The sequence below is a fragment of the Gymnogyps californianus genome, chromosome 1, assembly GCF_018139145.2.
Source record: "Gymnogyps californianus isolate 813 chromosome 1, ASM1813914v2, whole genome shotgun sequence".
Taxonomy (NCBI): Eukaryota; Metazoa; Chordata; class Aves; order Accipitriformes; family Cathartidae; genus Gymnogyps; species Gymnogyps californianus.
The window spans coordinates 151,402,755-151,426,687 of NC_059471.1; the positions used below are offsets into that span (position 1 = coordinate 151,402,755).

The following is a 23,933-nucleotide window of genomic DNA, read 5'->3' on the forward strand; positions in this document are numbered from 1 at the left end:
AGTTTAGAGAGATCAGGCTGCATTAGTGCTACTAAAGATGATATAAGCATGATGATGATAAGAAAAAACTGGAGGCAGGGTTGAGGGAGAGGCTTCCCCTGGTAGCTGCAGTTCTGACCCCAATCCTATAAGCTGCTCCAGGCAAGCAGGTGCATGAGGCCTCAGTTTGAAATCAGTGGGTTCAAGCCAAGCACAAAAATCTGTCTCGCCAGAGCATCAGCCTGCAGTTACCATTTACCTCCTTTTGCCAGTCTTTCAGATGCAGATAACATTTTGTTGATATGGCATGAGTTTTGATGTCATGAAAAAAATGTGACAGAGTATTTATTCTTCGACTCTGGTGGTTGCAGAATGAAGCCAGTCAGCTTAAAAAGTGAACCAAAGTTAATTTTCAGGAGGAGCTAAATAAAACCCGTTGTTTCTTAATGCAAACCTGGCACTAGTGCATCCTGCAGGTGATGGCAAGCTTCTAGAAGTGGAGAGGCTGACGTTGTAGCAGCAGTGGGAATTCTTCCATAACGTACATTCTGTATGTTTCACAGCATAGATTTCAGGACATAAACAGTATTATACCAAACTGAACACAATAGGCCTACAAAATACCGAATGTGACTGAAACAGTATTGGTTTTGGCATTAATTTGTTGTATTTCCTTCCCTTCTATGAAGGTAATGGTACATACTCAAGGCCAAGCTCCTGCTGCCTCCACACAAATATATTCAAAGAGGAAAAGGAGGAACTCATAAAGTGACAGTCTGCCTGTCCTGGCTAGGTCTCCAAAGAGGAGTAGGAGCAAAAACTACCTCATCACTGCTCGTGCTAGTTCAGGTAAACCCAGGGAGTTACTGTGATGGGAGCCCACATAGAGATGTTCTGGCAACTCTGGGCATTTGTACCACCCAACATGCTAATTAAACCTCTTCAGCCTTGCTGGCACTTCCAGTGGTGTCATTGCTGCTTCAGCTGAACTGGTAGGTAGCCCCGATTGGAACTTGTCCTGCTTAAACAGCTATGCTGTAGCCAGCAGACTGTTTGTTCAGTGGGCCTCTGAAAAATTAAAACCCGCTCTTATGGGTAAGAGTCGAGCTATGTAGAGCTAAAGGCAAGGGTTCACTACATGCTTTCAAAGTCAGAGAGTAAAACTCCCATTGACTTTAGCAGCAGCCAAGATTTCACCCTGCATGACGTCTATGTTGCTTTTCTAGTGGTTCTGGGACAGTGGTGAATATGAAGTACTTTGCAGTGATAGAGACAGGGTGGAGTATTGTGCCACAGTTTGCATGACTATAGGGAATAAAGCCCAAAATAAAATCAGGAGCTCTCAACTGTAAATACCAGTCAGCACAATAAGAGGTAGGTGCTGCCCCTACTCCCCACTCGAGCTAGTGCCATCACTGCCAGGCCAGTCTGAATTTTAAGGAATATTCTTGTAGCTGGTTTATATTTTCATTTGCCTTCTGATAAGCCCTAGTTACTCATTTTGACGGACCCCAAAAAAATCCTCTTCTTCCTTTATGTTTATATATTTGGATCCTTTCAGATATTCTTTCCCACCCACGCCAGTTGGTTTGTGAAGGTCCTGAGTCCTTTGACTCTTTTCCTTACAAGCCAGCTTCTTGCTCCTAATGCTCTTTGACTTATGTGTCCTGGCCATCTCTGTGCTTAGCCTACTTCCCTGCATGCCAGAAAGGTCAAGTCTGTAAGTCCCCCGCACCGTACACGCACACATCCACAACTGCCCGCTTTAAAGGCAGGAGCACCCCAAGGCTTTGCAGGCAGAGGACACCTGTGCTGTCTCACCATTCAGAGCAGGATGCAGCTTGTCTTTAGCGATCCAGCTCCGCACCTCTGCCTGGCAGCAAAATACTTGGACAAAAATAGATAGAGAGGCCTCCTCGAACAAACTTACGGGATTTCTGGGCTCAACCCTGATTCTCTGCGTTCAACGGGAAATTCAAGGACATATTCATGATCCGTACAGATTTGAGAACACATCTTTCGTTGTTGATTGAAGCTCAGCCTGAGCTGAGAGGTTAGGAGCTTGGCTGTGGTCCTGTCTTCCTTCCTGAGGAAAATTCTTGGTTCCAGGCTCATGTCAGTGGATGTGCTCATCTACTACCGAAGGCCATGTTGAAATGGATGTAGTGAATTGTTTGTCATAAATTGTTTATTTGCCAAAATAAACATTCAGTCAATGCAAAATTATTTGTGAATTTGAGATGCACTCACTGAACATTTTTGACATTTAAAACAACGAGGACAACATCATAGGAATGATGAAATGCTTCTTTTCGACGTATTTTTAAACAAATTGTTTGGATGTCCTAGATGAAGTCATAAGGTGGTGGGGACAGAGGGGAAGCCTACACCATCACCCAGCTACCGTCCTTCTGTTCAGCATCTCCTGGTCAGGATGCTCACATGGACCACGACAGAATGATGTCACATGCCACAGGGGTGCACAAAGGTAACCCATTTCTCAGGGAAGAGGCTTTAACATGGGAGCATAAGGCGCACCCCCTTCCTGCTTTCCAGTTCGTATGAAACTCCCCAGACTTGTGAGTTTTGAGGGTGGGTTTTTTTCTAAGCCCTTTGTCTTCTCCCAAGGACAGGGAAAAAATTAAAACCTGGAGTAGTTATTTATTGATGCTTAACTTTACTATTTTTTAAAAAAATGAGCTATGCAGTTTAGCTAGCACATAGAAGTACTATTAGAAATATTTATTAAATAAATGCACTGGTTTTATTATGAAGCTGACAAAGATACTGTTAAAACGGATGTTGTGTTGCACACAATATTATTTTTGCCTGTTCACTTCTCTCTAAAATGGAGGGGGGAATTAAAGGCTGAAGTGGGAGATATATATCCTACTGCTATGTAAATGAAAAGGAAGATTATATCTGTAGGTCTTAGAAATAGAATTAAGTAGGGACCTGATGTTATAATACAGATGCAAAATAAATTCATGTTTCTAGAGAAAAATCTTGTGAAATTAACATGGCACCTTGGTATACAGTTATTACAAGGCAGTTAATATGGCATAATTTTAAGGACCACCAGGAAATCTGGCCTGCAGCACAGAGGAATTATAATAGCCTGATATGGTAAGCTTTGAAATTAAATAACTTCATGTGAATACTTAACAGCAATAGAAAGCATTTGAAAGATTGAAATGCAAGAGTAATAACATCACTGGAAATGTTTAACATGTATTTCACCGCTCATTCAGAAAGAAAATATTTCAGGTAAGAATTTCAAGTTTTCACTAGATTTCCAGTTGAGTAGAAATTGGAAAAACATCTCTGAAGGTGATGCCTAGGCTCTTCTATGAATCTACTCCTTTGCTTTTATTGCATATATGTGGAAAAAAATGGCAGAACTAAAGGTGGTCCCAACCAAACAAACAGCAAATAATTTACCCTAAAACTATGGAGTTTTCATTATTTACCAAATACATTGAAAACAGTGTTTTGGGGTTGACTTCGGAAAAAAGCAGAGTTTAATTTTTTGGTTCAACAACTGAATCAAATAATCAATTATTCACACAACCCAGCCATTTGAACACCCATTTAAATCCTAAAATAGGAGCTTGCCATTAACAGCAAAGAGTATGGATGAACTTCTCACAGGGATGAGTCTCATTCCCAGGGAATATTGATTTCTGTTATTTAGTTTTTATATTTGAAAAGATGAAAAATTGTTTCCAGCTTGAAACTAACTCTGCAGGAACAAGCTTTTATTAAAGGAATTTTTTCAGTGCAAATTTTTCTTTACAATGTATTACTTCATTTTCTGAAATATGTTTCTAGGAGGCAATGTCAAAAGTACAATTAATTCATGCAGGACTGAGTCCTAATTGATGGTGACAATAATTAAAATGAATTATTTCATGAAAGCGTCTTTTTTTTTCTTTTTTTTTCTGCTTTCACCCCTCATTATTCTGTTTGGAAACAGACTGTCCTAAAACGTATTGAGTGTCCTGCTGTCACTATTTAGACAAGCATTTGTCAGTACGTTCTTACTATGCACTAATATTTTCAGTAGGCTTTTAATAGAACATCTTTCTCTCTCTCCAGTTATATTTAACTCTAATCTTTAATGTAGGGTCTTGCATCTCTTTTCATGCTTCTCTTTTTATTAACTTTCCAGATATATTCAGAAATCCCCTAATTTGTATCCAGCAATGACTTATGTCTTGAAGCATTAAAATGTACATTTAAAAACATTGAAGATAATGCAGGAAACTGATAAAATACTATTAAAAGTTCCTCTTTTAAATATACGTGATTTGAAAAATATGAATTTTTAAAAGAGCTATTTTTTAAAAAGGAAGAAATGTTCTTGAAAATTCCATCTCTTTTTTTTTTTTTTCTTCTTTTAGGAATTAAGAGTCCAGAAGATTAAAAAAAAAAAAAAAAAAGGCATGTCCAAAGCCAGGTAGGGAGTGCAGTGAATTTTCATCAGAATACTGACATTTATTTGAGCCTTTCAGAATGGCAAAAAAAAATTAAACTTCAATTTTTTTGGAAACAAGTTCTAATATTTAGCACCCACGTTGTTCTAAAGGAACTTAATGGGGGTGGTCAGAATCAAAAGCAGAGCGATGTTCACGATGACTTACTAACACAGCAGCCGGTAGTTGCAGCCGGCTCCTTCAGCTCTGGGTTAATGTCCTCTTCACGTGGCAGAGGGGGATTAGTCAGTTCATGACAACTCCTAACTTCATTATAGCAATAGAAGAATGGCCAGCAATGGGGTTCATGTCTGAAACAAAGTGGAGAAGGTTTGGATAGCTGGGTTTTGGTTTGATCCCAATGGTAACTGGGATTGCATGGCAAATAACTGGGTGTCTGGGAGTGTCTGTGAGTCTTGTATGTGTTGACTTTAAAATTAAACAAGGAATTTGTGCCTGTTAGGAGCATGGTTAAGTGGACGCCTTAGAATACTTGTTGCTTTTCTCTTATGGCCATGGCTGTTCTTAATATTTCTCCCTTTCCTTTTTTTTTTTTTAAAGGCATGGTATGGGATGTTTCATCTCTTGCCAGGTAGCCTAGCAGGAATATTCTGTTCAGTTATGCAAGAAGCATGGATTTGATCCCTAACTCCCGTTACCACGCTCGTAGGAATACACAGTTACAAAAATAAAAGCATTAGCCTGCAGCCATACTGCTGTGTGCTGTGCTCTTGTCAGATCTCACGTGTTCGGCAAGGTCAGCCCTGCTCAGGACTCACAGAGTTGAGGATGCTGTGGGGATGTGGAACGGAGCCACAGAATAAAAGAACGTGCGTGAAACACTGTCCTCGTCTGTGCTCCACTCCGGGGAGTTCGTACTCTCTTGTTGTCTATTTTTTGTTACCTTTTTTCCTTCATATGTACCATTATTTCATAAACATGCTTTTTCTTTTTTTTTTTTTTTAAGTCAACAAAGGCAATTACTGTGAGTATGCAGAACTGTGTGGATGCAATGCTAAGAATGGCATTTTGGAATTCATAGCCAAGAGTCTTCCCAGCGACAGTTAGGACAGAGACCTTCGCAATCCAGCCTTCCCTCAGAGACCAGTTCAAGGTGCACCAATACGAGACACTAGTTCAGTGCAGCGGTACAAAAAGGTACCATTTTAACCTACAATAGTAATCTGCGGGTTATTTGATACTCACGTGTGCATTGAAGAAGTTGCATTATTATTGTTAGTCATGTTTTTTTTTCCAGCACTGCCTGAGAACCAGCCACAGCCTGAGCCCTGCACAAAACACTGCAGCACGTTGTGCCCTGGAGAACTCACAGTCCGACGGGCAGTGCAGGCACAGGATGTCAGAGGGGCTCTGGCACTCATGGAGAATACGTGACGTGATGCTGGCAAGTGATGTTTAAAGCTGTGAGTCCAGGGCTGAGGAGGAGGCTTGGATGATAGGGAAGAAAGTGTAGAACCTGAAGGGGTTGAGGAGGGGACTTTGACAAGAGTGGCAGAGAAGGCAAAGGGGGACAGATACGGTGCTTCTGTCAACTTCAGGCTCTAGTTGGTTCCACTCCACTGCATCTTACCCCAAAGCCCCATTACTACGGGAAGAGGAAGGCCACATGTTTGGGGGGAAGTGTGTGGGAAAAGTGTCTGCACAAACCTGAGTCAGAAGAAAGCTGGTGCAGAAGGACAGGTGGCTGTAGCTGGCCCTTATTTTATCCCCCTGCAATAACACCACCTCAGAAGTAATACAGATATTAATGTTATACTTAGAGCACCTATACCTCGGGGGGGGGGGCGGGGGTAGGAGAAGTACTGAGCATATTCCTTTTGTCTCCCAAACGACAGAACATTGTTTAGTTATGTCTAGTTTCAACATCCTGTGAGCATATACTGATCGTTAGCGTGCACTCAGAGGAGGTGCTAATTGTCACCAGACACAGAACAAGGGACAGATGTTCAAGGAGGATCCTGCCTGTTCTTCTAAGGCGATGCTATGAGCAAAACATTAAGAGTCAGACCTGAAGCAAAACCTGAGGTCCAAACACTTCTAAACGTTAGGTGAGCTCAACCCTACATCCAACTGCAATAGCAAAACATTCCTCAGATCTGAAAAACTGCAAAATGAGAGGGATGTCTGGAGTAAGATCTGATCTGTTTTCTGGCCCTCTCCTGACCTTGTGCAAAAGCGACTCAGCCAGCTCTGCCTGAATGTTTGACAAAAGCTATTCAACAGACTACAAGAAATTTCCAGCATCTTCAAAACACACAACCACAGCAGCACTCTGTATTCTCCTCACCTTCGCTTTTTACATTTTCCCTTCAGGTTCTGTGTTTTATGTTATTAAATTTTGGTCTAAAACATTATAATAAATAATAAATAGCAACATTTTCCATCCTGAAGATATCAAAGATGGAAAAAAATATTATTGTTTCCATTTTTCTAGTGAGGAAAGTGAGGCACTAATTACTTGCCCAAGGTGACTTTGCTCAGTAAAAGATTCTGCAGCAAGAGAAAGAGCAAATTAATTTGATGTTTTGAAGGTTGGGTTTGTTGGTTTGGTTTTTTTTACTTGAGAAAAAGCACTCTGGTGGGAAAATGCAGTTTCAGAAAAGTGAAAATGAGTTCAAATATAATGTGAATCTAAAAGGGTTGGCTCTTGCACGTGAATTTGTGGCTCTGACACAACAACAGATGAGTGATCAGTTTGTGTATAGATAATTGCAATGAGTCTAGCCTACAGGAAAAAAATGTCTATGTGCAAGAGTTCTGGACACGGTGGAAGCGCTTGAATATTGCAGTGACGGAAAAGCTAACAGACAGAATAAGCACTCTAGACAGTTAGCCAGAGAGTGGCGTGCAAAAGCACAGAAAACATGACATGCCCTGAGCTGCTCTGGATCAGCCAGTTGCTCCCAGTGAGGATTCTGCTGGCAACGGACAGCAAAGCAGAGCGTGCAAAGCCTCCGCACAGCCCGCAAGAAGACCGGTGGAAACATCTGGCTTCATTTATTCAACAGGCCAAGGGCAAAAGCAGGTTCCGACTGAGGGGGGTCCAGGTCACTATCTTGCCACTGCAGAACAAAGTGACCAGAAGTGGCAGTGCCACCATGCATAAACAGGATCTCTCTGCGGCCCCCCCCAACTAGTGTTTCCCATTGGTATCGACTCGGGCAATGGCTCTGGGAAAGACAGAAGGCATCTTCCAAACCAGCAGTCAGCGCGTTTCCGAACTGCAAAGCCTCTGCCACGCTGTCATGCATGACTTGGCACACCACAAGGCGCTGCTTTTTGCACCCTATGAAAAATCATGTCTTACTGACTGCATGGCAAGAAGGACCTCTCTCTAAATCTTTCCGTACCTGGGCAACAGTGGGTAGTAGCGCTCCTTTTGTTAGGGGAGAAAAATACTGTGCGTGATTTTGGTTTTTTGGCCGGAACTTGCCAATGCAAAGCAGCGGCAGGGCAAGCTTGGTGGCCACAAGTGCCAGTCGACTCCCCAAGAGCAGCCCTTGCTTAAGTAAGAGGATCCTGTCCTCAGGACCTCTGAAAATGAGCCAGTGAAAGGTTATGAAATGTAGCCAGTAAACATTGTTCTGGAGAGAGAAGAAATTGTGTCCATTATTCCACTGGCTGGGAATGGTGTCACTCGGTCTCCACCAGCCAGTTGCGTGGGCTGAGACATGCAGCCGGCCAGAGACTAGTGCCTCTGCGGTTGAATTAAACACTGTGTTAAGCAGCTGCTCTCCTGATTTGCCTCCAGACTCTTTCTGTGCTGTTACTAACACCTACTTGTGCCCAGTTAGATAGGTCTTGTCTGCACAGGAAAGACGTTTGATATATGACAAGGTTACACAGGAGTTCACTACAGTTTGCAGTCCCTCACCTGCTACTAGGGTCTTCCTGGTGCTTTGTCCAGTCCACTGCTACCCTGCTATTGCTTCTCACGTGGGGCTCGCTGTATCCCTGCGGCTCCATCGCCTCTCTGCCTGCCCGGCCTAAGATTCACTGTCTTCCCTTTCTCTCGCTCTCTTAGCTCTCTTTTTGCCTTTTAATGATGGATTTTGCAAACCTGCTGTCTCCTCTTCCTCAGGGTGGCTGGGAGGGGGACATGGGAAGGAGCTGCGTCAGTCTGCCATCACCTCTTGCTTTCTCTTGAATTTTATAAATTCATTGAATTGGATTTTTTTCCAAGCAGCAGAAAGCATTTGGAGGGCTTTCCGTCAGCAGTATATAAATAAAAATGGATCAGAATAGATTGGATTGTTGCTTCTTACATCCGCTTCCCTATTTTGTTTTTGACAGGTCCTGACACCCACACATACGCTCCTTGCTCAGACTTGGCTAGATCTACTTTTTTGTCTGCTTTGAGTTTTTGGCAGGATTTTCCATTCCTCATAACCTTCTTCCCTTACAGAGAGTTTCACTAGCTATTACCCTGGTCCTTAGCTCTTAGGCCTTGTGCCCTTACGCTCTCCATACTGATGGGTCTTACCAGGCCCGTCACTAAAACATCACAGGGGCAAGCACTGCACCTTCTTGCAGGCTCTGAAATGCGGAAGCTGCTGCTGCTGGCTCCTGATCTCCTTTGCAACTCCACCAGTCTAACATTGCTCCCCCGCTTCAGTCCGCGCTTCCTACTGCAAAGGAGTGGAACCGAGCAAAGAATCTGCAACAGGTAATTTATGTAATGGATTTACCCTTCCCTCCCCCTCCCCCCCCCGAGTTGAATATGCATAAGCAGGTCCTGATGTCTTCAAATGCATTCACTGTTTGAAGAGGCTTGCCTCATTTTTTCCCTTGTGCACTGTTTTTAATGCTACGTATCAATCACAAATGTTCCCTGTGTGCATTCAAAAACTGGTATTTGCTATTCAAATAGTGTTAAGCTCTAACTGTTTACATAAGTCTTGAGAAATTGTTTCTGATCCTAAAGCGGATAAGCATGCAAATACCTCTGTCATGTGTAGCACATACACATGGAAGAACTTGGTTGCTTGAATGCGTGCATAAAGGGGAATATGAAAGCGACACAAGAACAAACTAGTAGAACGTACTTAAAAAAAAAATCCACTATTTTATAAATTTGATTTTTAAATTCCCCAACTCTAAACATGAGCACTGGAGAGAAAACAAGCGAGTGTATGAGTCAGAGATTTCCCCTTTTGCTTGCCATGCTCTGTACCAGATACGTGGAAGCAGAAAAGCAGCCAGGCGCAGAAGCAGGGCTCAACGTGGCAACAAAACAACATCTGTGGGATTTTCTCTCAAACAGTGACTCTGCAACACGTGGGCAGGGACCAGGCCGAGAGCTGTGCCAACACCCCCTTCTCTTCGTGGTGGGGTACTGCTCACAGAACCACTGTTCTCCAATGCGGCTGCCATCTGCAGAGGCATGCTGGAGGCCCATCACCTCCCTCGCGAGGCACCCGGCAATGCTCTGAGGAGCCTCAGCGGGGTCCCTGGGCTGCCTGTGCCCTGTCATGGGGCAGGCAGACCGCCAGCTCCTGCTGTCCACCACCTCGGGATGGCAGGCCACCCGGGGCCCAGGCCAACACAGAGGCTGAGGCACACGGGAGGGTGGCAGTGCCGGGGAGGGGTTCAAGCGGGGCAGACAAGGCAACACCTGGCCCAACAGCGCCGGGGGCAGGGGAGCGGGCAGCCGGCCGGAGGGCCACAACATGGCCGACGCTCCCCGCCGCCGGAGAGCGCCTCACGCCCCGCGCCCCACCCTCTACGGCGCGCATGCGCAGCCCCGCCCCCGGCTCGGTCCAGGGGCTTGCCGCGAGACGCAGTAGCTCCCTCACCGGGCGGAAGTGACGCACAACTAGGGGCGGAAGCGGTGCAGGGCGCCGCTTCCTGCTCGGCGCCGGGGCGTGGCTGGCTCGCGGCAGGTGAGGGGCGCGCGGCGCGGCAGGGAGCGCGCGCTGGGCCCGGCGTGGCCGCGGGGGGCGGGGCTGGGCCCTCCTCCCCCCCCCCGCCTCCGCGGTTCTGTGCCCGGCGCCCGGGGCGGGCTCGGTGCGGCCTGGCCGGGCCCGCGGGGACAGCGGGGGTCGGCGGTGCTGGCGGAGGGCGCCGAGGAGGGCCGGGTGCGGGGCCTGTCCCCGCGGCGCAGCGTGGAGGGGAACGGCTCTGGCTGGAGTCGGCGGCGAGGAGCCGGGGCGCGGGGGGGTTGCTTCCCGCTGGGCCTGAGCGGGGCAGCAGGCGCTGGCAGGGCCCTGTGAGCGCCCGTGAGGGGCTGCCGCGGGGGCTGCGGCCTGTCACCCACCGGTGAAACGCTTCTGGTGGCCGCAGGCTCTGTCCGTCGGGGGCCCCGTCAGGTCTTGGGAAGAAGAGCTTGGTAATGAGACATGAGAGTCATACAGTACCTGTTTGGGTGGGATAACAGGTTTAGGAAATCTTTTCTTACACTTCTTATGCGGTGCTTCGGTGCTGAGCCATGAAATAGATGGGAAGACCTGCCAGGCAGGCATGGTGCGTGGAAATCTCAAGTTGGCGGTGACGTATGGGACACTTGGACTCAACGTAGTGCTTCAGCAATTGGGAAGGGCGATGCCTTCTCTCCATGTAGGTTAGGTACCCTGTAGGGATAGACAGCTAGATGCTGCAGCCTGAAGGGAGTCAGGAAAAAAGAGAAAAAAGTGTCCAAGATAGAGAGTCGGAGGACTCTGGGATGTAGGTTATGTAGTTTTTCCTCAGCAAGTTAGCTAATGGCTTGTAATAGAGTTGTGGGGGTTTTGTACTATTCCAAGTACTGATTGGTTACTATTAACTATCAGCTAATTCAAAGAACACCACAGATTATAAAAAATGTAACTTCTGGTCCATCAGTGCATCGACACAATCTGGAGTACTGGCAAATCAGTTTTAATGTGGATTGCCTTTAAGATGCAAAAGGGCATGTTCCTCACTCCCAAGCTGGTAGCTGTGGTGGTGTAATGAATTGCCAAATAAAAACACGTTGTCAGTGTTTGTAAGTGAACCCAAATGCTGTTGTGATAAATGCGTTTATTGTATTAACTTTTTTCTATGTTCAAAATAAAGAATGAGTCAGCCAACAGTAAAAAGACCACAGGGCTACTAGACCTAGCTGTACACATGAAGAAAGGCTGCTGATGGACGTAGTGAACATTGTGAATCCACGTCCAGCAGTGATGATCATTGTTAGTGTTTATTTTAGTAATCAACAGAAGTCCTGTTGTGGTGAGGTTTTCCCCTCTTTTTTTTTTTTTTTTTTAAAAATGGTGTGGTTCAAATGTTGAGTGGTGGGACAGCACCTGGATTTTCCCAAAGGCCTCTTTCAAAAGAGGAGGCTTTTCATCCCTGGGGAGAGTAGGCTAATTCTCAACTCTGCTCGCTTCTACAGTGCAGCTTCCAACAAGGAGTGTGGGATAGTGTCGACTGTGGCTGTGGCATTTCACGTGATTCAGGCAAATGTCAGCTAGGAGTTTGCTTGAGATGACCTATTTATTTCATTTAGGTTGCACAGCGGGTGTTGCTGGCAGTGATTTGCAGACCGGATTGACCTATCCTGGATTGGATGAGGTAGACGCTAAAACTGTCCCTATTTCTTGCCAGTTCTCTGAAATACAGAGCCTTCCTTGAGCAGTGAAAGGAAGCGGAGCAGATAGTGCTGCTCTTGCCAGAGGCAACAGCTGGAAGCAAAGTGACTTTGGCATGTCCTTGTAGAGGTTTTCTGTGTTTCAGTTGTCCCGGGAATCGGAGGTGCTCCAGTCAACTGTCCCTTGCTTAGACTTTCTTTTAGGAAGGTTAGCTACGGGCTGATAAGTTCATCCTGATATTTGATTGTTTGTCTGAGTAGTAAAGCTGGAATGTAAAGGTTGCCTGATACACCTCTGTATTCCTGGGATGCTTTGGTTGGGGGGAAACAGCCACACCTCCAAAAAGCCCTCAGGCAGAAAAATGCCTGAGGTGCTCCCAGAGCAGCACAGGCTGCTAGTCTTAGCATCTGCCCTACTTCTATCACTCTGGATATTTAAACTGAGTTTTTAATCTTCATTCCTTCAGATAAAAAGTGCTGTTCTCTTTTCTCAACTCAGGAGTTCATTGGCAAGAAAACTGAAAGCAGATAATCCCTGGGAACTACTCTGCAGTCTTGCTTCTGGGTTCTGGTAATACCAGGTAACTGTAGTGACTGCACACTCAGCCTGAGCACTAAAAGAGAAGGGTAGAAATTGAGGGCTGGGGAATAATAGTACTGAGATAAGCCTGAAAGCAAGGCAGATTTTTTTTTAATTTTTTTTTTTTTTTAGATTAAAGGCAGTGTGCAGAGGAAGAAGAAGATTGTGTCTGAAATTGTGATGTTTCCCATGGCTGTGGTGTATGAGCTTGAAGGGAATAATTTTTATCACTCAAAAAGCAATTTCTATAGCTAATCAGCTGTGCTTAGACCCCTTCACAAGATAACCTTTGTGAGAAAATAGTCCATCCAGCAGTCTGTTTAGTGGGTTATTGATTCCCCAGGTGTCATTCTTTTGACCCAGCTTTTTTGTCAGCTCCTGTCATCCAGGCCACCCTGTAGCGATATTCCTTCTAGCAAATGTGAACAGGCATGAAGACACTTCCTTATAGCGAGTGAGTTCCCCTCCTGTCATCTTGCAGAAATGCAAGCGTTCCCTTTGCTTTTGAATGTATAAAACGGGCAGGAACTGCTTTGGTTGCCAGTTTGATTTGGTTGTTGCCTTCATTAAATATCTCAGGATCTGTTGTAACACAGTGCGTGTTGGGTACGGGCGCTGTAAAACTCCAGAACTTTGGAGCAGAGGGTACTGAATGTGGATGTGAAAAATAGGACATTGCTAGTTAGGGTTTGTGGCAGTGAGATGTGGCAGTGGTTAACTCTACAGCTAAGGTCACTCTGCAGGAGGCTGAAGCTGATTTTGCATCAGAAAATTAGAGAGAAAAATTAACTGGACTTTTTTTTTTTTTTTTTTTTTTTTAGAAAAGCTCTATGTTTTTGGAAGTATGGATTTGTTGCTGTGGTCTGATAGTAAGATTGAGCAGCTCCTCATTTTTCTGAGCCAAACGTTCTGCAGGAAGCTCTGCAGCAGCCTGCTTTTGAAACTCTAGTATTTAAGAGAACTTACTGCAGGGAAATGGCCCTCCAAGGGACTTTTGGCATAGCCAGTGGCTTCTGTGTACTTTAGGCATACAAAACCAAAGTGCCCCCATTTAGGAAATCGAATGAAAAGCTGTGTCTGGATGTTTGGGCTGGGATTCTCAGCATTACTTTTGATGTCTGTATTGTAGCTGTAGCTAAGCTATTTCTTTAGGCTTCTTTTATAATAAATAGTGAGAGGAAGGGAAGGCAGGCAATTAGCACTGTGCTTTTGATCAGTTGTAGATGGCTGCCTTAGAATCAGATCAATTGTTCGTTAGAGCGCCTGATTGTCTCCATTAATGATGAGAGCCAAAGGTGACAGTTACAGAGTGGGTTATCTGATTAACTTCAGATATCAACATCTGTCCGTCAAAATGAACTTTATGTATCCAGCTGAAGGAAATCAATTTCAGCCTGTGCTTAGAGGACAGGGCTTTCTCAGCAAGGTGATGTAGCCTGCAGCTTGGTGCTTCATGGCAGTGAGGGCTGCTGTCTGTGCTTCGCAAAGCAGAGCTCTGTGTTGAGAGGGAAGATTGTCTTGAAGACAGTAGTGGCTTAGGGGCCATCTTAGCTTGTGGAGCTGAGAGGATTGAAGTGCACCCCTAAATTCTTTTAAGTCTCTACCTTTCAGATTCTCTTTAAAAAATAATTTAATGTAATAGCATTCTGTCTTCTGGAGAGTTGATATAATTTGATTTTACATGATCCATTTTTTAAATGTCAGGTATTTTGCAATTTGCCAGGGAGTTGCCGTATGCTATTGTAAAGCTGGGCTCCGAGATCTCAAATTTTGATTCTTTCTCTTTAGCCTAAGTGGAATAGGGCAGTGTAGTGTGTGACAAACCAACAAATCTAAGTGGCTCTGAGTAGTTTTTAGGGAAAGGGAGGGTCTCCATTTGAGAATGATCACTGAGTCTGTCGATGTATTGGTTCAGGCCCACGCTAATTTGATCCAAGAGACAATGCTGCTGGTGGGAAACCAAATCCTCCAGTTTTGTGTGCGTTTAGTTACCTGTCAGTAATGTCTTTGCCTTAATGTTATATTGCTCATAGATTTTGTCTGTCTTTAGTAAATGCAATAGCTACTGTTTCTTTCAAAGCAATGTGTCTGAGCCAAAGACGTTAACAGGCCCTGGATTCTTGAGAAGGGGCTGCCTTAATTACTGGGCTCACACTTTCAGAAGTGGATTTTTGACAGGCCATTGCTTTTCCTTTGGTAGGTCTGAGCGCTCAGGAAGGATCACATACAGATAGCCTTTCATTCCAGAAACAGCAGGATAGGACAAACACATAAGTAGCAATGGGTGTTTGTTGGTCTCTGACACAGCCCATGGTCCAGGGAGACATGTTGCTATCGGGCACCCAGTTTACAGAAACTGTGTCAGTAAGCCACTCTTTTGTTGCAAAGCAGTCTATTTATTGTGTTCCCTCTGCAACTTCAGGAATTAACTGGAAAAAAAAAAGTTTTGGGGTTTTGGATGCAAGCTTCATACCAGAGTCTCTCTTGCTGTTTCCAAAAGTGAGTATCTTCATAGCATTACCTTAATACCTTTTTCTAGTACAATGTTGGTAGTCAGTAGGTTGAGCGAAACATATATTTCAAATTGAATGGATCTGGGGTAGCTTTCATGCAGATCCCAACGTATGTTGGGTTGAACTAAACAGCTATCAGTAGTACGTAGATTCAGCTAACAAAAAGGCACCTAGCACTGTAGCTGACATCGTGGTGCAACACGATATGCTTGTGGTACCCGGATGTGCAAGGTACCACATATGTGGTAACTGCCAGTAATCCCACACCATTTGGATATGGAGAACTGAGTGGTGTTATATCACTGGGTAGTTAGTGGCTGCCTACCAGTGCAGCAGAAAAAGCTTTTCCTTTTCCCGCAGCTGCTGCTAGGACAGATGAGGTGAGACTGCTTCAGTGATGGAATCCACTCCTGCCATTTCCAAGCTGAATATTGGCCCACGAGGCTGGGATGCGCAGTGTGTGAAATGCAGTGTGAGCCCCCAAGTCCTGCTCAGTATCAGGTCAGGCTCCTCAGTGCTCTGCTGTTTCTGCAGGGCCGTGGTGTGATGTGGGAGGCTGACTCCTTTTGAAAAGATCTTGGCTGTTCGGGCAGTCCCATATCAATGAGCGACTTCTGGAAGTATTGGCATGTAGCAGGAGATGCCTTGTAGGATTCATTTCCTACACGGACTTTTTTTTGTTGTTTTTCTTCTGAGGTAATGCTATACTGTAAGGACAGGCTGAAAGTATGAGGTTGATGAGATTGAGTATCTCTCTCTCTAAAGCTGGAGCAGAGGGGCAGAAGTAGCTTTTACAGCTGTGGCTAGGTTAACTTTGTGATGTAGATGTGACCATGATGTTCTCCTGCTGTTCTGAGGGGGAGGGAGAGCAACAGCTTCTAAAGCTTCTCACTTTCCTGCACCCCTTGCCAGTCTCTGTGCCTGGGAAGCTCCAGCTGCCCAGTTTAATTCACTCATTGAGAGTGGGCAGGGTGGGACAACTGGAATGGAGAGCTCTCTTGCTCCATAAATGGTACTGGGAAGTAAAATCCTAACCGATGCCAGGCCCTCCAAAGATGGAGAAACCCCACTCTTCATAGCTTTGTCTAAAATAGCTACTAGAGGTCTCGAGACCCAAAGCAGTAACGTCTACAACAGAGTTTGAGGATGCTACTATAAGAGACATCTAGTAACATGAGCACCCTGGTGGAGTACAGCCTGCTACGGGGCCTAATTATGGTCTTATTAATGCTTTCTTTCATCACTGCCTTCCAGCCTTCAGATGGTGATTAGACCTATTTATAGGGGCAGAGTTCCTTAATATTCAGCACACTGCACCTCTTGCCAATCAAATCAGTACCATCTGCATCTTTGATTGCTGCTTAATAACACTGTAGAACATGGTTAATTAAAAAATATAAATAGACTTTTCATCCTCTTAACTTATCAAAGTGCTTCTCTCCTCCTCCCTTCCCCTCCCTGCCCCCCCCAAAAAGGTAAAGTTGGCTTAACACAGGCACTGTGGTGAACCTCTCATCTCACTGCTGGAAATACATCCTGCTCTCCTACCCAGGATAGTTACCTCTTGTGTGCTCTGCTGGAGGACTAAATTTCAACCCCTCCAGTGAATGTCAACACAGGGCAGAACGATCATTTGCTGCATAAAATAGGACTTACATCTAGGCTCTTATGCTGCATTTACCACCAGTGTAAGCAACTTCTAGCTTTCATTTCAGTTGCATGTCTACATCTGTGTGAGTGCATGTGCACACGCTGCCTTATCCTGTCCCTTAACAGGAGGAGCATATGCAATGACGTGTTTTGCTTTTCTAGCATTTTCAGTCTCTTTTTTTAAATACAGTTCCCTGGCTTTGCAGCTGGTAAACTCACAGGAGGGTGCTTTATCTGTGGAGAACAAGGTGATACAATTATCTTTTTTTATTATTATTTTTTCCTTGGAGAAGTTCCTTCTGATATTTTGTTGGAATGGCCTCTAGGCAAGCTTCTGTTACAACCAAGGTATGACTTGAATATGCCAGCAGATTTGATCATGATTTGAAATTCTGTGGGAAGCCTGTGTGGAAAGTAGAGAATGAGAATGATGTAGTAGTATATAAAGTACAGTACTACAGAGTACCGTAGTTAAGTGTACAGTAGTAGAAATTTGTGATGAGACACGCAGCAGACATTGTAGCACCTGGGAGCTTTGTGAGCTATAAAAGCCACATTTGGGTATTGCGAGCAATGTGCTGATGTAGTATGCTAGATTGGAGCAGAGGAAAGTGAGAGTAACAGAGGTCTGCTATTGTCAGCCAGGATGGGACAACATTTGTCCAGGTAAACATGATAGAAAGTATTATGTGTAAGAAATTACTGTCAGTGAGGAATTTGGGATGTCTTCTCACTGTGAAGCAAGTTATAATGTGACTTTCCTCTATCAGAGGAGACAACGCCTTGTGATAAGCTATGCCCAAAGCCTGTCTCAACTCCATCTTTTGAGTGTGTTTAATCTTAACCTGTAGTTTATTTGTGACTTGGTCTGTTCCCACTGTGGAACCATTCTGGTGGTAGTGGTGTGTGGTGAGGGATATGCAGACTTCTGTTTTATTGCATATTGCTAGTCTCGGCATCCTTGCAGGTGGCTACAAGGCATTGATCTTTTATTAGGGTCCTACGAAGGAGAGACATAGGGCTAGAGATAGTGTCGTGGTTTAAGCCCAGCTGGCAACTAAGCACTACGCAACCGCTTCCCCCTCCCAGTGGAATGGGGAGGAGGATCGGGGAGGTGAAGTAAAACTCGTGGGTTGAGATAAGAACAGTTTAATAACTAAAGTAAAATAAAATATAATACTACTAATAATAAAAATATTATAATAATTGTAATGAAAAGGAATATAACAAAAAAAAGAGAGAAATAAAATCCAAGAAAAGACAAATGATGCACAATGCAGTTGTTCACCACCTGCTGACCAATGCCCGAGCAGTGATCCACACCCCTCCTGGCCAACTCCCCCCAGTTTATATACTGGGCATGACGTTCCATGGTATGGAATAGCCCTTTGGCCAGTTTGGGTCAGCTGTCCTGGCTATACTCCCTCCCAGCTTCTTGTACACCTGCTTGCTGGCAGAGCATGGGAAACTGAAAAATCCTTAGGATAAGTGCTACTTAGCAACAACTAAAACATCAGTGTGTTATCAACATTATTTTCATACTAAATCCCAAACGCAGCACTGTACCAGCTGCTAAGAAGAAAATTAACTCTATCCCAGCTGAAACCAGGACAGATAGCCTGTCACTTCTTCTTGGAGATGTTACTGCATGTGGGAATTAAAGGCCTTTAGTTCATGCTGCCTTTCCAGTGTAGTGACAGAAGCATCAGCACGATAATTGCTGAAGCAGCCCTTGTACCTTTGAAGAATACACACTGATTTTTTTCAAAGTATTTAGGCCCTCTTCTCCCCTGAACCCCATTTTTTTAATCCCTTGAAGCACGTTAAGGAAGCAAGTATTGTTGGTGGCTTGCTTTATTCTCCCTTTATTTTCATGGCAAAGTATGCACCTGGTAAGTGCTTGTATATAGCTTTACAGTCTCTGCCTGTGTTGAGGGCAGCCAAATTATTTTCTTAATATCGCCTTTGTTTACATTCCCTTGAAAAATTAAGATATTCTAAGGTTGTGGGGTCTCTTTCTTTGTAGATAATTATCTCAGTGATTGGTCCTCCATAGAGCAATGTTTTCTAAAGAACTTAGAGGAGTGTTGCTTCTTTTGCAGACTCTGTTTGCTCCATAACAAGTTCTCTTGGGTCCAGGGGGAAGTAACCCAAGAGGTGAGCAAAGTAGGTGGAGTGTTCCTCTACGTACCCAGAGCACTGAATTGTATACTTCCTTCTCTGGGTTCGGAGGTGCAAATTTCCATCAGAGTATTAGACTTGCCTGTGATGATTGAACAGTATGACCAGTTGCTGGTTCCAGATACCTGAAAGCCCTGGAGTGCTCAGCCGGTATCTGTCCTGGTGTAAGTCTCTTGGAAAAGTGAGACAGTCTGGTGGAGGCTGATGTGTTTCCCACTGCTGTTGTTTCGTTCAGCTTTTGCTAGTGTGAATGTTGGAACTGAGAGGGAGAGAGCAGCTTTGCGTGCAGAGGGATAGCCACCAGCCCTGATGAGCTTCATACCAGCTTGCTTGACGTTAAAGGCATAGACAGCTTGAGGCAAAAGCGCAAATCTGAGCAGTTGCTAGCTCTAGTGAGAACTTCTAAATCAGGATATAGCACTTGTAAGCAGGTGGTGCAGTGAGAAAACAACCTTCTTCTCTTTGTTTGCAATTTAATAAGGCAAATGAGGTTATTATATAACACCAGAGCACATTTGTGTTGATCATGAAAGTTGACATCGAAAAAATAATTGAATAAAGAGTGGCTGGAGCCCCCAGATGCTGCAACTCTTTCCAGAGCCTCTTTGATCACAAAAAAAGCGCCGTGTTGCTGTTTCTTCTGCCTTGTGTGACCCACAGGTGGTCGTACCACTAATGATTAAATCTCTTGGGTGATCTGACATCTGCTCTTCTGAATCATACTTGCTTTGAGGTTTTATATGCCCATTTCTCGCTGTAGCATCTGAGTATTTCATTTCAGCTGTCATAATTCCAGGATGCTGTACTTTCTGCTGAAACACGCCAGCTCCCTCTTTAAGATTCAGGAGTGATACTGGAACCAGTTTGTTGCTTTGCTGGAAGTCACATCCATATGTAAGATACGAACAGTTTATTTGCACCTTTGGTGTTTATGTTACATGAAGGCTTGGCATCCATTGGGCAGGGTGGGAGAGTTGAGATATTTCTAATCTGCAGCACTTTGTTTTTATGTAATGCCTAATTCTGATAATGGAGCATGGCAAGGAAGTGTGCTGCTTCCTTCTCAGTGCGCTGGAGGTTGAGATAAAGGAAGAGTCAGTCTTGCTGAGTGACATTCAGTCTTTGCTTTCCTTCCTGACTTTTGTTGGGAATATTTTGAATTTTCCCTGTTAAAATCATCCTTGTTCCTGCAGTCCCTGTCTGTTGTGGGAAGCAATTCCGCTTTTATTCTAAGCATATGGTCAGGCCTTTACTCAAAATGTTTGTAAAACTAGCTTGTTTCTCCAGTTAGTTTGGTCACAAGAGGTAATAAATAGCAGCTGTAGCATGGGATTTTGCCCTAGTCTGGTCATTTAGAAGGCTGTTGCTGTTTTTCCTCTTTCTTGCTATAAATCTCTAATTTGTTACCTTGCACAGAAAGAATTATCTCTTGTATCTGTCTCTGACAGCAGTTCCCACAGAGTCTACCACATTTCTCTAATGTGTTTTTTTAGGAAAGGTGAGAATCTGGAGCTCATGGGAGAGGCTGTGTTGAGAACCTGTGAAACTGAAGTTTACTGACAGCCAAACTGTGACAGTGTGAGCCAGAGCACCTAGGGCTTTTCCTGCTTTGCCCCACTATTGTGTACCCCTCTCTTTGCAAGGAAGCAGTGGGTCCTGAAGAACAGTCTGTAGCTTCTGCGTGCGAGGGAAGAAACAGTTTGGTAGTGGCTAGCGGAGTGCTGCTTCTGAGTGTGAGCGTCTGTCAGTCAGCAGATGAATTGATCTTGGCTTTAGAAAGGTCACTAAGAGAACTAGGATTGGTGAGATTCTGGGAAATCATACTGGGGCTGTATAATCTCATCTGGCCTCAAGAGGTGAAAAGCTTGGCCTTCTCATCCTGCGGGGCAGGGTTACCATTACACGGCAATGGTTTTGATAGTGAAGCAAGTTTTAAAAAGTCCCCTTCTTGCCCCTGCTTCCCACTCTGTTTCATGACTGGGCAATTACAGCTGTTTATCTGGCTGTGTTAAATGGGGTATTGAACTGATCTGAGTTAAAAATAGGCATCCTAACCATCAGCAGCATTGATGCAGCAGAAGAGTTGTGACCGGTGACAGAGAGGATCGTAAACTTGTTTTGCTGCCAGAGCCCAAGTATGCCATAACTGCGCATTTGCTGTGTTATCTGGTTGCTTTGTTCCATGTTGTCAGTCAGATAGTAGATTTGAAAGCAAAAGGATTCAAGCTTGGTTATGGTCAGCAGATCAAAAAGTGCCATCTCAAAATTAGCTGTACTCCTCTCAGATTAACTTGTATGCTTTACAACTCTAAATAATTTCCTGCCTGCTGAATAGGCCCAGTCAAGAAGACTAATCAGTGTGCAAACACTGCCGCTAAAGAGTGTGACTACAGAGTCTGGCTGCCAGTGATGCATGAAGTGAAACAGAATAGGTCTAGGCTTCCTGCAGCAGAGCCAGGTCTTCTGATGGCTGGTCTTGATTTTGCAAATTTGTTATCTGTGGAAAGGCTCCTAGGTTTCCTCCTTCTTTTACCTCTCATATGATTCGCAATTTAACCCTTCCCCAACCCCAACCAGCTTCCCCCCCCCAAAAAAAAAACCAAACAAACCCAGAACAACAGCCACATCACATTTACAGAAAGTCTTTCCTATCCTGCTGTGGTAGGATGAGAAAGGACAAATTCGGAGAGGGTGGATGGTGTTTCTTAAATGTACAGGAATAGCTGCAGGCAAGTCTAACCTGGTATCTTTTCATTTTGTGAAGCAAGATAGGGAATTTAAAGACTGTGTGAAGACCCCTCTAGTTTTCACCTATTAAACTGTTGTTTTATACTGTAACTATCTCTTCAGGCTCTTTTTTTGTGAATTTCTCCAGGATAGGCTGTGTTTCTATGTTATTCTCAGCCTGCTCTGCTATACAGGCTGGAATACAGTTTGCACACAGCAGTGCTCCCTGGATGAGCTCCTGCAGACCTCCAAGTACCATGGAGGGAATGTGTTGTGTCCTGAGATATCTCTGTTTCTGATACCTTACTTTTTGATCCTCCTTTGTTTTTCTTCTCTTCAGCTTAATGAATATTTTCTTATACGGATGTACAGCGCTCTGCATGATGAAACCCTGTAATGAGAAGCTGTAGACTGTGGTTTTTTACAGTTTGAATGAGCAAGACACACAGAGAAAACAAGTTTGAAGGGACTTGTGTAGGCCTAGCAGCAGAGTTTGGGTTAGAAAACTGTATGGACACTCTACTCTGTTCATTAGTCAGGCTGTCCTAACAGTAATGTATTTGTGAGTTTACAATTTCTAATGTGCTCAGAGAGATGGATTTCTTCTCTATACTCTCCTCCATGTCCCGGGAACTTTTTTGGTGTTTTTGTGAGTAAAAACATGGGAGGCAGACTCCTTGGGAATTGCTGAGGGAGAGGTGGGCAAGGCTGGCAGGATGGAAACATGGGTGATGCATAGCCTTCTCCTGGCTGAACTATAGAGCAGTGGTATTGGCCCAGCTGCATCCAGGAGCATGCATACCGCTCCAGTGCATGTATTGAACACAACTGAAAGATTTCAGTGACTGTTTAGGTTTTATATTTGAAAGGATCCTAAAATAAGGAGGCTTCTTTCAAGATAGTTACTAAGGAAAAATCCAGTCACCAGAAGCAACGAGCAGCTACTCAGAGTCTCAGAATGGAAGAACTCTCATTAACCTACTTGGAGCAAGGTCATGTGTGCACATGCATGCCCTGTAATTTCATAGCTGCTGTTCTTGGAAGGGAGCAGTGGTTGTGTTTCTTGGAGCAGAAGTATAAGATGAAATACTGCATTTTGCTAATAGGGTTGAATGACCTGAAATATATCCACCTGGAATATGGGGATGGGAGGAGGGACAGCGTGATTTCTGACGTCCTATTGCCACCCTAAACTGACTTTGCTCCAAAGTGTGGTCTTTGTTTTCAGCACAGTACTGAGCAGAGATTTGTTAAGTATCATGCTAAAAATAAAATTATGGTTCCCAGGAGCATTCAGATAAGCAAGAGACTCCCACTTCACTGTAGCTGCCTTGGATTTATTAAAAATCCAATATGTCAACCTTACTACTTGTGCCTTTCTCCTCAGCTCACCGATTCCATTGCAAGCACTTTCCTAAAATAATTAGGGGAGCAGAGAGCGGAAGTCCCTGAATAAAAGCTGTGATAAAATGGAATTGTGTTTACTGTAATGACCTATTTGCTCTTTCCTTTAGGCACAATGGCTACAGTAGCCCAGAAGCACTTTTTGGAAGGGCAGACATACTCAGTCCCCCTGATCCAACCGGACTTACGCAGGGAGGAGGCTGTTCAGCAGGTGGCCGATGCACTTCAGTATCTGCAAATGGTGTCAGGCGATATCTTCAACAGGTATGGTGCTGTCACATGGGAGTTAGGAGCTTAGCATTCAGCAATAGGAAGCAGAGTGCTGTGATAAAGTTGCAGCAGTGAAAGGGCACTGCATTGGCAAGCAATGGAAGTTCAGCAAAGGGATAAAGGAGGACCAGATGCACTTCAATAAAAGTTTATTGGATTCGGGTCTGTCAAAGTTAAGCATAATGAAATGGCTGCAGTTAGCCAGAGGTTGGTTGTTGTTAATTTTTTATTCAGTGGCAGACTCCCACAAATTGCATTACTACTTCTGCTGCAGTTATCCTTTATTCCTTCTTGCTCATGTTTTAAATGGGAGACTTTCTTATTTAGAGTATCCTGAAGATACGTCTTTTTGAGTCATTGTACTTGGAGCAGTGGAGTAGAAAATGTCTCTTTGTTCTGATCTCTGGGACTTACAAACTGTTCTCTTTGGGCTTCTGGTGTTTTGCACTTTTCTTTTTGTATGCTGGGAGGGCTGAACGCATGAGAGTGTTCTCGCCACAGTCTCATAATCCATGTAAACTGATCTCTTCAGGGATTCGGCCGAGACTTGCCACCTCTTGCATAATGTCATCTTTAGGATTGGA

The 23,933-nt window shown here is 44.4% G+C and overlaps 1 protein-coding gene across 2 annotated transcripts in view; it reads left to right on the top strand.

Annotated features, from left to right (window-relative positions):
• The first annotated feature begins 10,749 nt into the window (after window positions 1-10,749).
• Window positions 10,750-23,933, top strand: part of WASHC1 (WASH complex subunit 1) — a 45,818-nt gene continuing 32,634 nt past the window's right edge. The window contains exons 1-4 of one of the 2 annotated variants that reach the window (XM_050897353.1): window positions 10,750-10,803; window positions 11,944-12,008; window positions 12,524-12,605; window positions 23,190-23,343. In XM_050897353.1, the coding sequence (XP_050753310.1) occupies window positions 23,195-23,343 (149 nt within the window). In that variant the 5' untranslated portion in view covers window positions 10,750-10,803; window positions 11,944-12,008; window positions 12,524-12,605; window positions 23,190-23,194. Of the gene's footprint in view, window positions 10,804-11,943; window positions 12,009-12,523; window positions 12,606-23,164; window positions 23,344-23,933 lie in introns of those variants that run through there. The other variant, XM_050897346.1, reaches the window with a different exon arrangement.